At 42.8% G+C, this 12989-nt stretch overlaps 1 protein-coding gene across 2 annotated transcripts in view; it reads right to left on the bottom strand.

Annotated features, from left to right (window-relative positions):
- ROR2 (receptor tyrosine kinase like orphan receptor 2) overlaps positions 1-12989 on the bottom strand; it is a 350770-nt gene that overhangs the window by 38303 nt on the left and 299478 nt on the right. For both annotated transcript variants that reach the window (XM_049897028.1, XM_049897029.1), the window contains 2 exons: positions 4746-5033; positions 3483-3513 (listed from right to left, as the gene is read on the bottom strand). In XM_049897028.1, the coding sequence (XP_049752985.1) occupies positions 3483-3513; positions 4746-5033 (319 nt within the window). The remainder of the gene's footprint in view (positions 1-3482; positions 3514-4745; positions 5034-12989) is intronic.

The following is a 12989-nucleotide window of genomic DNA, read 5'->3' as shown; positions in this document are numbered from 1 at the left end:
TGCAGAACACGACAGGTTAAATGCCATTTTCTTCCTTCAAGTTGGCAAAAATTAACAAATTTGGAAATAATCTTATGTAAAATAAGGAGAAAACAGTCCCTTCCGCTGCAGCAGCGATGTAAACTGTAAACAACCATTAGGTAGCACTGATTATAAAAAGGTTAAGTCCTCTGACCCAGAGTGTTTTACTCCTCAAAATCGGCCTTAGAAAAACACTCATACAAGAGCCCCAGGGGCCTGTGCACAGTTAGAGCCCAACGAGAGAAATGACTCAAATCCCCACCAGTAGGGGATACAACAACAATAACAACAGAGGGAAGCGTTAAGAGTCCCTGGGGAGCCCTGGTGGCCAAGTGGCACTCCACTGCTAAGCAAAAGGCTGGCTGTTCGAACCCACCAGCTGCTCCTTGGAAAACATGGGGGCAGTTCTACTCTGTCCTTTAGGGTCACTACGAGTTGGAATGGATTCGATGGCAATGGGTTTGGTTTTTGTTTGGTTTGGTTTTTTGGAGATGGCGTAACGCAAACAGTTAATGCATTCGGCTGCTAACCATAAGGTTGGAGGCGCAAGTCCACTCAGAGGCACCTGGGAAGAAAGGCTTGTTGATCTACTCCCAAAAGGTCCCAACCAACTGGCCGAATGGACACGAAAATAGAGGGTAGAGGGAAGGAGTGTGCTGTCTCATTAGCGGCAGAGCAACTAGGAGTATATAGCAAGGTATATATAAATTTTTGTACGAGAGACTGACTTGATTAGTAAACTTTCAGTTAAGGCACAATAAAAATTGAAAGAAAAAAAAAGGCCCCAACCACTGAAAACCCTACGGAGCAGTTCTGCTCTGACACACATGGGGTCATTATGAGTCGGAATGAACTTGACGGCAACTGGTTAAGGGAAAGAGTTAAATGCTATGAGGAATACTTTAGAGCAGAAAAAGGAAAATCAGGGGGATTTAAATATGCTGATATAGATCTCTAAGACATACTGTTAATTAGACACACGAAGTATACCATCACTTATGTGAAAGAGTAACTCGAGATGAGATGCTGTATTTCTCCAGGTGCCTACATGTATTACACGCTGAGGAAAACCCGGGTCTGACACACCCAAATCACAACGGAGGTGGAAAGGCTAGGCCAGACAGGGCGGTCTGACAGAACATTCACTTTATGGGTGCTGCAGGTATTATTTACAGGAATATGTCGGTTTAATCTATAAATAAGAATGAGGAAAAAAATCAAGGTAAAAATATTTTCAAATAAAAGAAAAACAATGATTCAACCTCTGAAAAGATTTATATGTCTTTCAACCAAAGAAGCCAAACTCACTGACGTTGCATCAATTCCAACTCGTATCTACCCTACAGGCCAGAGTAGAATTGCCCTAGAGTTTCCAAGGAGTACCTGGTGGATTTGAACTGCTGACCTTTAGGTTAGCAGACGTAGCTCATAACCACTACGCCACCAGGGATTCCATATGTCTTCAAAAGCCTCATGAAATACGACCTTGGTACAATTTCTTCTTTACTCGCTGTTACGGATTGAATTGCATCCACCCAAAATGTGTGTCAACTTGGCTGGTACACGATTCCCAGTACTGTGTGACTGTCACCATTTTGTCATCTGACGTGATTTTCCTATGTGCTGAAAATCCTATCTCTATGACGTTAATAAGGCAGGATTAGAGGCAGTTATGTTAATGACGCAGGACTCAATCTACAAGTTTAGGCTGTATCTTGAGTCAATCTCTTTTGAGATATAAAAGAGAGAAGCAAGCAGAGAGACAGGGGGACCTCATACCACCAAGAAAGTAGTGCCAAGAGCAGAGTGTGTCCTTTGGACTTGGGGTCCCTGCACTGAGAAGCTCCTAGATCAGGGGAAGATTGATGACAAGGATGGTCCTACAGAGAGAGAAAGCCTTCCCCTGGAGCTGGTGCCCTGAATTCAGACTTCCAGCCTACCAGGCTGTGAGAGAATAAACTTGTCTTTGTTAAAGCCACCCACTTGTGGTATCTCTGCTGTAGTAGCACTAGATGACTACGACATTCACTGTTGTTTCATTTTTTCTCCACGGTGGATTATTAAGGTGAAATGCTTCTCAACTCCTGCTGAGGACAGAACATTCTCAAAAACCTGCCTTCTGTAAAGCCACCTTGATGGATGACGCTCACAAGGGTCACTCCCTTGTCCAAATCCCCAACACGGCATCACAGGTCATCATCCTAACAGGTAATGTTTATGAGGCATCAGAGAAATGTGAACAAGCAAACGATGCTCAATTAAACAACTAAATTGCGTTCGTGTTGTTGTTCAAAACATTTAAAAGGGAATCAGTCACTCTTCAACAATATAGGAAATGACAGGAATTCAACAGTCATTGCTAATCTTAAATACAGGCCCCCCCGCCAAAAAGTAATAACACGTTTACATGATGACAGAACATTTGACACTCAGAGGAAAATGTCCCCAGAATAAAATGTGGTGCAGTAGAAAGGCATTGTACAGGGCACTAAGAGGCTTGAGCTCAAAGCCAATTTTGTCAACAACTCACCACAGAAAGCCAAGCAAGGCTCTGAGCCTCCATTTCCCCATCTTTACAATGGGTTTGAGACCTTGCCTATCTCAGAAGGTTTCCCGAGGCTCAGTGGGTACACATTTTATAAATTACAGCCATAAATGCAGTTATTGGTCATGCTGGGATTTCAGAGTGAGAACTGCCTCTGTGTTTCCAAACGGCTTTATAAAGCCAAAATTCTGGTGGGCTTCGCAATCTGGTATAAATATTGGTACTCCTATTGGGTCATGACTAATGAAAGAAATAAACGGTTTTCATGTGTATGTAAGACTTTTCTTTACACTAAACATGGAAAATGTGGAAGTTCCCAAGAAAATTTTGATCAACCCAAACCAAGCACAGTGTGGTCCTCACCTGAAGCCGGTCCAGCCATTTTCTACCAAATTTAGCAAAGACGAGGACTCCCCGAGACTACTGACCTCAGATACTCTTCAAACCTTGAACTGAAAGCAGCCCTTGAGGTCACCTTGTAGCTAAATAATGAATTGGCTCCAAAAAATAAAGAATATCACCTGTAAGTACTGTGCTCCTTTTAAAAAAAAAATCACCTATATGAGACCAAGAGGTCAACAATGACCTTAAAACAAAGATGAGAATGTAAGGGGGCAGGGAAACTAGATTAATGAACACAGAACAACCAGAACAGAAATAATGAGAATGTTCACACATTGTGAAGAATGTAACCAATGTCACTGAACAACTTGTGTAGAAATTGTTGAATGGGAGCCTAAACTGCCATATAAACCCTCACCCAAACACAATGAAGTACTATTAAAAAAAAAAAAAAAAAATTCAGCAAAGGCTTGTGGCAACTGCCAGTGGCATTTGCCAGATTTCTAACCTGGATTCTTACACAGTGGAAACCTTTGGAGCCTCAGAGGATGACTGGAGGGAAAGAGATACTTACTGAAAATTATGATTTGGGCTGTGTGTTGGACCTAAAAAGATAAAACAAAAAAAACAAGTTATTAATACTTCACGAGTTGGAATAAAAGAGTTTTCAAATCAGGCCAATGACAGGGTGGCTAAACCCAATAGGGTCATCTGTGGCAAGGGGGCCTCTGGCCTTGGGTTCTGCACTGCTCGTCTGTGATTATACACCAATGACCCTGGAAACTCTGAGAAAGGGAAGGGGTGCTCTTCTGTTTATGCGAGACTTCTGGGAATATTTGGGGAGTTTTTGCTGTCTTTCTTCTCTCTCTTCTAATCTTAAAGTTTTACCTTGATACATAAAACTTACCTTACCCCCCTGAGATAAAATGGTCTGGGGTCTGTGTGATATGCCCTGGGTATCGCCTGGGGTCCTTCTCAGAACTCTGATGAACCAAAAGCCGGTTGCCCTAGACTCATGACAATCTCATGTGTGTCAGAGTAAAACTGTGCTCCATAAGGTTTACAACGGCTTATTTTTCAGAAGTAGATCTCCAGGGCTTTCTTCCAAGGTACCTCTGGGATGGACTAGAATCGCCAGCCTCCCAGGTAGCAGCCAAGTGTGTTAACCATTTGTACCACCCAGGGGCTCTGATGGTTGGGGGTACACTCCTTCCTGCCATCAATCCCCTTCCCTACTTGTGGGGAGCACAGTGGTGCAGCTTCGTCATTCTGCTCTTTTCTCTCAGCTCGTTCGGGCTTCTGTGGGGTGGACACGTGCAGGTCTCAGTCTTACAGAACAACCTCAGGGCCCGCAGGGCCTGCCTCAGACCCATCTGTTCTCCCTGGAAACCTGGCCGCCCTGCGCTGTGGCTGGGGTCCCTGACCTCCTGAAAAGCAACCTCTTCCTCAAACGTCACAGCACACACAGAATGTCTGACAATCAGAGGGAAATTTCTCCGAAATCAATGTGGTGTAGCAGAAAGACACTGTACTGGGAAACAAGAGGCCTGAGTTGAAAGCCAAATTCTGTCAACAACTCGCTGTGTGCCTGGTATGATGTTCTGCGCCCCAGGTTTACAGACCGTTCCATCTGTATCTACTTCCTTTTATGACTAGTAAATGGGTAACAGGTTAAGCCGGGGACTCGAACACAGTGGGAAAGGCCTCAGGGAATGGTTTTATAGATTTTCTTTCATGTTGAGTTGTGTGTGTTCAGTTTCAAACTACCAATTAGTATCTGCCTCGGTGGCTGGGAATGTTCAAAGCAGGTGTAGTATTTGTCCATCGCACAACTTACCAAGCCTCACAAACAGGACGCCGGTGGCCGTGATGGTCTTCACCCCGTTCGTGGCCACACACTGATAGTAGCCAGTGTCTGTAGTGTCCAGGTCTTGAATCCTCAGCCGAGAACCGTATTCCGTCTTCCGGATGATGATCCGACGGGGCTCCTGAACGACTGGGGCATCGTTCTTCAGCCACCGCACGTTGGGGGGCGGGTTCCCTGCCACTTTGCAATGCAGAATCGCTGTCTGGCCCTGGACGATGGTGATATTGTTCACTGGCTCCAGGAAGTTCAGAAAATAACCTAAGGAGGAGAAGGATTACAAGAAAGCAAGCTTCAGGGAGGGCTGGAAGAAAGGGCTGCCTGGTGCTCCTTTTATAAACCACACCGAGGGACCGTTTCAATTTTTTCTCATATATACCTCTCTTTTCAAGCACTAAATCTAACAGTGACAATAAAATAATAATAAAGCAACAACAACAAAAATGTTTTGCCATTGAGTTGATTCTGACTCATAGCAACCCCATAGGATTATCTTGGCTGTAATCTTTACAGAAGCAGGTCATCAGCTCTTTCTTCCGTGGTGCCACTGGGTGGGTTCGAATAGCAACCTTTAGGTTAGTAGTCAAGCACAAACCATCTGCACCACCCAGAGATCTAAATCTACCAGGGCTGGTCAATATGATATAAACTCACATTCAGAGGTCCCCTCCCTGCCTAGCACACCATCAAGCACAAAGCAACAATACATAAAATATAAGGAGAAAACAGGTGACCAAACATAGAAACCCTCATAAACAAGCCGGTCACTGGCCTATAAACAGAACAGAAATCATAAAGCTGAGTGGAACTGAAGGCGCCTGTGCCTGGGTCGGGATCTGGCAGAAGGTATTCAGGGCTCACATGTTGGAGGGAAGACTGGATCTAATAGTGTCCCCAGGCAGGGAGTGGCAGGGTCTGACCTCAGAAAGTAGGCTGCACACACTGTCCTGGGATGTGGGGACCCCAGTACCACCGTGGGGCAGGGGGGTTCTCAGCTGGTGACACAGGTGACATGGACTAAGAGAAAGTAGACGATGGGGGAGGCTTGAGTGCCTGTGTGTATATGTGTGCGTGTGTGGTGGGTCAAGGGGCTAGAGGGTTACTCTCTCAGATTGGGCATGTAAACTAAAATTCCATAGCACATAAGGAAAACTGCTAAAAAGATAACAAAATCAATCATTAGGAGGTGAACTTACTTCAGATAAACCAAAAAACCAAACCCAGTGCCGTCGTCAAGTCCATTCTGACTCATAGCGACCCTATAGGACAGAGTAAAACTGCCCCATAGAGTTTCCAAGGAGCGCCTGGCAGATCTGAACTGCTGACCCTTTGATTAGCAGCCGTAGTACTTAAGCCATCCGAAAACAACTTTAAAATATATTTATCTTCTGAGTCTTTTGCCTTATTTTCCAGTTGTTCCCCCTCCTTTTTTTTTTTTTTTTTTTAATGAAACTGAAAGATGACATTATATCTGTTATTACTGGCTTAATTGAAAAATTATAGCATTTCTAATGGACTCTTAGTGATGGTCCCCAGATGTTGGGCAGGAAGCATCTGCAGAGAGGGAAGGAAGGAGGCTGCCAATTTCAAGATGAAGGGATGGTTTTCATTTGCAAAGGGGAGACAATAGCTCTGTCTGAAGAGGCGTCATTCATTTAGCACAGGTTACTATTTATGATTATTAATATCACTAGGTTCTACCTCGATTCTATGCTGGTTAGCCCTATTCTCAATGCTCTGAATTAAGTCACAAAAGGTAATTCTTGAGGATGACACAAAGCTGGAAAGTATGTCGACGGCACTCAGTCTCACCACCTGAAAAGATGGGTTAAAACAGACCAGGCGAAATTCTGAATGTAAGGTCTTCATTAAATCAATCGTGAAGTGCAACACTCGGAGGTCTGGCATTCCTGAGCTTCTGTACAAGACACTGAGCGTCTTTGTATCTTTGCTGAACACAAACTCCATCAGATTTGACTGTGTAAAGCGGTTACTGTGATATTATCTGGGCTGCCCAAGAAACCTAGTGCGCAGGTTATGGAAGACACATTGTTTCATAATGTTCTTGCCAAAGTCCATCTTCCAGTTATTTAGCATTCAAACTCTTCTTCAAAATTGAGTATAGGTTCTTTTTAACACTAAATGCACAGCAGGGGATGCAAAGCAGCAACTAAATTATAATTTAACCTAACAAATGACCTATTAGAATAATGTCACAGTTACTTCTTCTTGGCATAGGCTTGACGATAATTCTCATCTCTACCCTGACAATGGCTCCTCTAAAGATCTTTGGCAACTCATGGCTTTCCAACAGATACGATAACTCCATGCACTGGCTTAGGGTAGAAAGAGAGGAGTCTGTTGAGGCCGCCCAGTCTCAGAGCTGACTGACATAAACCTAAAAGAGCAGACACAGGGGTATGTGAGGGAAGGAACACAGCGGGGCACAGCTGGCTCTCATATCTGAGTGTCTGGCTTGAGAGTGGTTCTGCCACGTCCCCCTCCATTTTTACGGCATTAGTGTACATCATTTATAGCAATGGCTTGGGACATCTCTGTCGACTGGATAAAAGTTTTGAAAAATATAGAAGGATTTCTTTTTCCTTCAACATGGACAAAACATGTATATATAGAGAGAGATGATGGGGAGGTGGGAGGAAGAAAGTAAAGAGGGTCCTGTTACAAAGCTTAGAAGTGAAAACCTGGACTTTCCAATTACTATAAATAGATCATCATCATCTATATCTTTTGAAAATACTTCTTACATCCAATGTCTATGGGAACCCAGACACCTTTCTCACTCAGGTCCGTAGCTTCTACTTTACCCTTGGTCATCAAGTTGCCAGTCTGTCGTTCAAGAAGTCTCCATAGGAAGCGCAGAATAGGAAAATGAGTTCCAACAAGCCACTGCCCACACCTGGGCATGCGGAACTGGGTCTAACCTCCTCCCACTGGTGTAGAAATCTGTAAAACCATCTACCGGCAAAAGGAGGCAGCTTAATTCAGGGATGGTGCCAGTATTTCCCTTTTTACTACCTCTCTTTTTTTTATTTTTCTAGGTAGGTGAGGAAAACTGAGCCTTCAGGAAGATATTACGATGAGTAACGAAGAGAGGGCTGAGTGAGTGGGGCAAATGGTTAACGCTAACCGAAAGGTTGTGGCTGCTAACTGGAAGATTATGGTCACTAACTGAAAGGTTGGAGGGCTGAGTCCACCTAGAGGCAACTGAAGGAGCCCCAGCGGCACAGTGCTTAAGCTCTCAGCTGCTAACCAAGACATCAGTTGTGGCAGTCAGCTTCCATAAAGATTACAGCCTTGGAAATCCTATAGAGACGCTATGAATCAGAATTGACTCTACAGCCAGTGGGTTTGGGTTAGGTCAGAGGCAGCTTAAGAAGCCCTGGTGGCACAATGGTGAAGCACTCGGCTGGTAACAGAAAGGTCTGTGTTCCAATCCACCAGCCACTCTGTGGGGGAAAAGAGTTGGTGATCTGCTCCTGGAAAAATTACAGCTTAGGAAACCCTATGAGGAAGTTCTACTCTGTTACATAGGATTGCTACGAGCCGAAATCGACTTAACGACACACAACAACAACACAGGTACCTTGGAAAAAGTTCTGGCAATCTACTGCTGAAAAACCAGCCACTGACTACGCCATTGAAAGGATAATACTATACGCTCTTACTCATAAGACACAGGCAAAGAGAAAAAACTAATCATCAGTTTTACATGGAAAGGAAAGAGGTACCGAATAGCTAAAGCATTACTAAAGAAGAAGAGCAAAGAAGGAGACCTCACGCTTCGGGATCTCAGAACTTACAACACAGCCACATAGATCAAATGGAGCAGAACTGAGCACCCAGAAGTAAATCCACCCAGCTACGGACAGCCAATCTTTGACAAAGGGTCGAAGTCCATTCAGTGGGGAAGAGATAGTCTCTTTAACATAATGGTGCCGGCAAAACTGTATATCCATTTGCAGAAAAATTAAACAGGATCCATACCTCACACCAAACACAAAACTAACTCAAAATGAATCGAAGACCTAAATGTCAAACCTAAAAATATAAAGTTCCTGGAAGATAACACATGGACAAAGCTAGGGGTCCTAATATATGGCATAAACACACTATCAAACGTAATTAAAAACGTACAAACGGAAGATAAACTAGATAACTGGGACCTCCTAAAAATTAAATACTTATGCTCATCAAAAGACTTTACCAGGAGTAATACAGACTGGGAAAATTTTTTGGGGAAAGACATATCTGAAAAGGGTCTAATCTCTAAAATATACAGAAAACTTCAACACCTCAACAACAAAAAGACAAAATATCCAATCAAAAAAATGGGCAAAGGACACTTCACCAAAGAGAACACTCAGGCGGCAAACAAACACATAAAGAGATGCTCATGACCATTAGCTGTTAGAAATGCAAATCAAAACTGCAGTGAAATACCATCTCACCCTTGCAAAAAAAAACAGAAAGGAACAAATACCGGTGAGGTTATGGGGAAGCTGGAACTCTTAAACACTGTTTGTGAGACTGTAAAATAGTACAACCAATATGGACAACGGTATGGTGCCTCCTCAAAAAGGTAGAAATAGAAACACCATATGATCCAGCAATCCCACTCCTAGATATACATCCTAGAAAAATAAGAGCAGTGATACGAATACACATATGCACACACATGTTCACTGCCACAGTATTCACAACATCAAAAAGATGGAAACAATGTTAAGTGTCCATCAAAGGACGAATGAATAAACAAATGTGGTACATACATACAATGGAATACTACACAACTATAAAGAATAATGAGGAGTCTGCAAAACATAACATAGATGAATCTGGAGGAAAGCATGCTGAGTGAAATAAGTCAATCACAATAGAACACTGAACAATACAACTTTTATAAAAAGTCAAAAATAGGTTTATACACAAAAAGCAACATTCTTAGGTGGTTACCAGGTATGGGAGGGGAAGGGAGGAAGAATCACATAGAGATAGTACCCCAGTGCCGTCGAGTCGATTCCGACTCATAGCGACCCTATGGGACAGAGTAGAACTGCCCCATAGAGTTTCCAAGGAGTGCCTGGCGGATTTGAACTGCTGACCCTTTGGTTAGCAGCTGTAGCACTTAACCACTATGCCACCAGGGTTTCCTACGTTCTGCTGAAGGGAAAGGCAGTACACAATATGGAGAAAGTCAGCACAACATGACCAAGGTTAATGAAGACACTGAGAGTACGTGAGAATGAAGGACAGCTACGCTAAGTGCTACGACATATACAATTCTACAACAGTAGTAATAGCAATCAAAAATGTCTGAGTGGTTTCATAGGAAAACATGTATGCTGTATAGGTGCGTGAGGGCGTATGGAGTATATGCACATACATATATAAGTATAGTTGTGGGCATTTGTATGTTGTTGCTAAGTGCTGTCTAGTTGGTTCCCACCCATCATGACCCTATGTACCACAGAGTGAAACACTGCCCAGTGCTGTGCCATCCTCGCAATCATTGTTATGCTTGAGCCCATTGTTGCGCCACCGTGTCAGTCCAGTGAGGGTCTTCTTCCTCTTTTCAGCTGACCCTGTACTGTGCCAAGCACCATGTCCTTCTCCAGGGAATGATCCCTCCTGACAACATGTCCAAACTATGCTTCTAAGGAGCATTCTGGTTGTACTTCTTCCAAGACAGATTTGTTCATTCTTTTGGCCAAACCAAAACTCAGCGCCGCCAAGTCGATTCCGACCCTATATATTCAATATTCTTCACCAACACCACAATTCAAAGGCGTCAGTTCTTCTTCAGTCTTCCTTATTCATTGTCCAGCTTTCAAATGCATATGATACGACTGAAAATACCATGGCTTGGGTCAGGCACACCTTAGTCTTTAAGGTGACACCTTTGCTCTTCCACACTTTAAAGAGGTCCTTTGCAGCAGATTTGCCCAATGCATACGTCTTTTGATTTCTTGACTGCTGCTTCCATGGGTTACTATGAGTCGGAATTGACTTGATGGCAATGGGTTTGGTTTTTTTTTTCTTTTTTTTTGGCTTCCACGGGTGTTGACTGCGGATCCAAATAAAATGAAATCCTTTACAACTTCAATCTTTTCCCCGTTTACCATGTTGTTGCTTATTGGTCCAGTTGTGAAGATTTTTGTTTTCTTTATGTTGAGGTGTAATCCATACTGAAGGCTGTGGTCTTTGATCTTCACTAGTAAGTACTTCAAGTCCTCTTCACCTTCAGCAAGCAAGATTGTGTTATCTGCATAACGCAGGTTGTTGATGAGTCTTTCTCCAATCCTGATGCCCCGTTCTTCTTCATATAGTCCAGCTTCTCAGATTATCTGCTCAGCATACAGATTGAATAGGTATGGTGAAAGGATACAACCCTGATGCACACCTTTCCTGACTTTAACCACGCAGTATCCCCTTGCTCTGTCTGAACTGCCTCTTGATCTATGTACAGGTTCCTCATGAGCACAATTAAGCATTCTGGAATTCCCATTCTTCGCAATGTTATCCATAATTTTTATGATCCATTCAGGTGAATGCCTTTGAATAGTCAATAAAACACAAGTAAACATCTTCCTGGTATTCTCTGCTTTCAGCCAGGATCCATCTGACATCAGCAATAATATCCCTGGTTTCATGTCCTCTTCTGAATCTGGCCTGAATTTCTGACAGTTCCCTGTCAATATACTGCTGTAGCCACTTTTGAATGACCTTCAGCAAAATTTTGCTTGCATGTGATATTAATGATGTTGTTCGATAATTTCCACATTTGGTTGGATCACCTTTCTTGGAAATAGGCCTAAATATGGATCTCTTCCAGTTGGTTAGCCAGGTAGCTGTCTTCCAAATTTCTTGGCATAGATGAGTGAGCACTTCCAGTGCTGCATCCCTTTATTGAAATATCTCAGTCGATATTATGTCCGTTCCCGGAGTCTTGTTTTCCACCAATGCCTTCAGTGCAGCTTGGACTTCTTCCTTCAGTGCCATTGGTTCCTGGTCATAGGCTACCTCTTGAAATGGCTGAACATCAACCAATTCTTTTTGGTATAATGACCCTGTATTCCTTTCATCTTCTTTTGATGCGTCCTGCGTTGTTTAATATTTTTCTCAGAGAATCCTTCACTGTTGCAACTTGAGGCTTGAATTTTTTCTTCAGTTCTTTCAGCTTGAGAAATGCCGGGCTTGTTATTCCCTTTTGGTTTTCTATCTCCAGCTCTTTGCACATGTTAGTATAATACTTTGTCTTCTTGAACCACCCTTTGAAATCTTCTGTTCAGTTCTTTTTCTTCATCATTTCTTTGTTTTGCTTTAGCTACTCGACGTTTGTAAGCAAGTTTCAGAGTCTCTCCTGACATCCATTTTGTTCTTTTCTCTCTTTCCTGTCTTTTTAATGACCTCTTGCTTTCTGCATGTATGATGTCCTTGATGTCATTCAACAACTCGTCTGGTGTTCAGTCACTAGTGTTCAATGCATCAAATCTATTCTTCAGATGGATTTTAAATTCAGATGGGATATACTCAAGGTCGTACTTTGGCTCTCGTGGACTTGTTCTCATTTTCTTCAGTTTCAGCTTGAACTTGCATACGAGCAATTGATGGTCTGTTCCACAGTTGGCCCCTGGCCTTGTTTAGGCTGATGATTTTGAGCTTTTCCATCGTCTCTTTCCGTAGATGTAGTTGATTTGATTTCTCTGTATTCCATCTGACAAGGTCCAGATGTATAGTTACTGTTTATGTTGGTGAAAAAAGGTATTTGCAATGATGAAGTTGTGGGTCTTGCAAAATTCTACCATGTGATCTTTGGTAGCAACTTTTCTACCACCATGGCCATATTTTCCAACTACTGATCCTTCTTTGTTTCCAACTTTTGCAATCCAACTGTCAGTAATTATCAATGCATGCTGAATGCATGTTAGATCATTTTCAGACTGCAGAAGTTGGTAAATCTCTTCAATTTCTTCATCTTTGGCCTCAGTGGTTAGATAATAGTTATATTTGCGTAAATTTGAATACTAGTGTATTAACTGGTCTTCCTTGCAGGCATATGGATATTATCCTATCACTGACAGATTTGTATTTCAGGGTAGATCTTGAAATGTTCTTTTTGACGATGAATGCAAGGCCATTCCTATTCAAGTTGTCATTCCTGGCACAGTAGACCATATGATTGTCTGATTCAAAATG

Source organism: Elephas maximus, chromosome 9 (assembly GCF_024166365.1).
Source record: "Elephas maximus indicus isolate mEleMax1 chromosome 9, mEleMax1 primary haplotype, whole genome shotgun sequence".
NCBI classification, from domain to species: domain Eukaryota; kingdom Metazoa; phylum Chordata; class Mammalia; order Proboscidea; family Elephantidae; genus Elephas; species Elephas maximus.
Note: the sequence above shows the minus strand (reverse complement) of the source record. Positions and strands in the feature narration are given on the sequence as shown.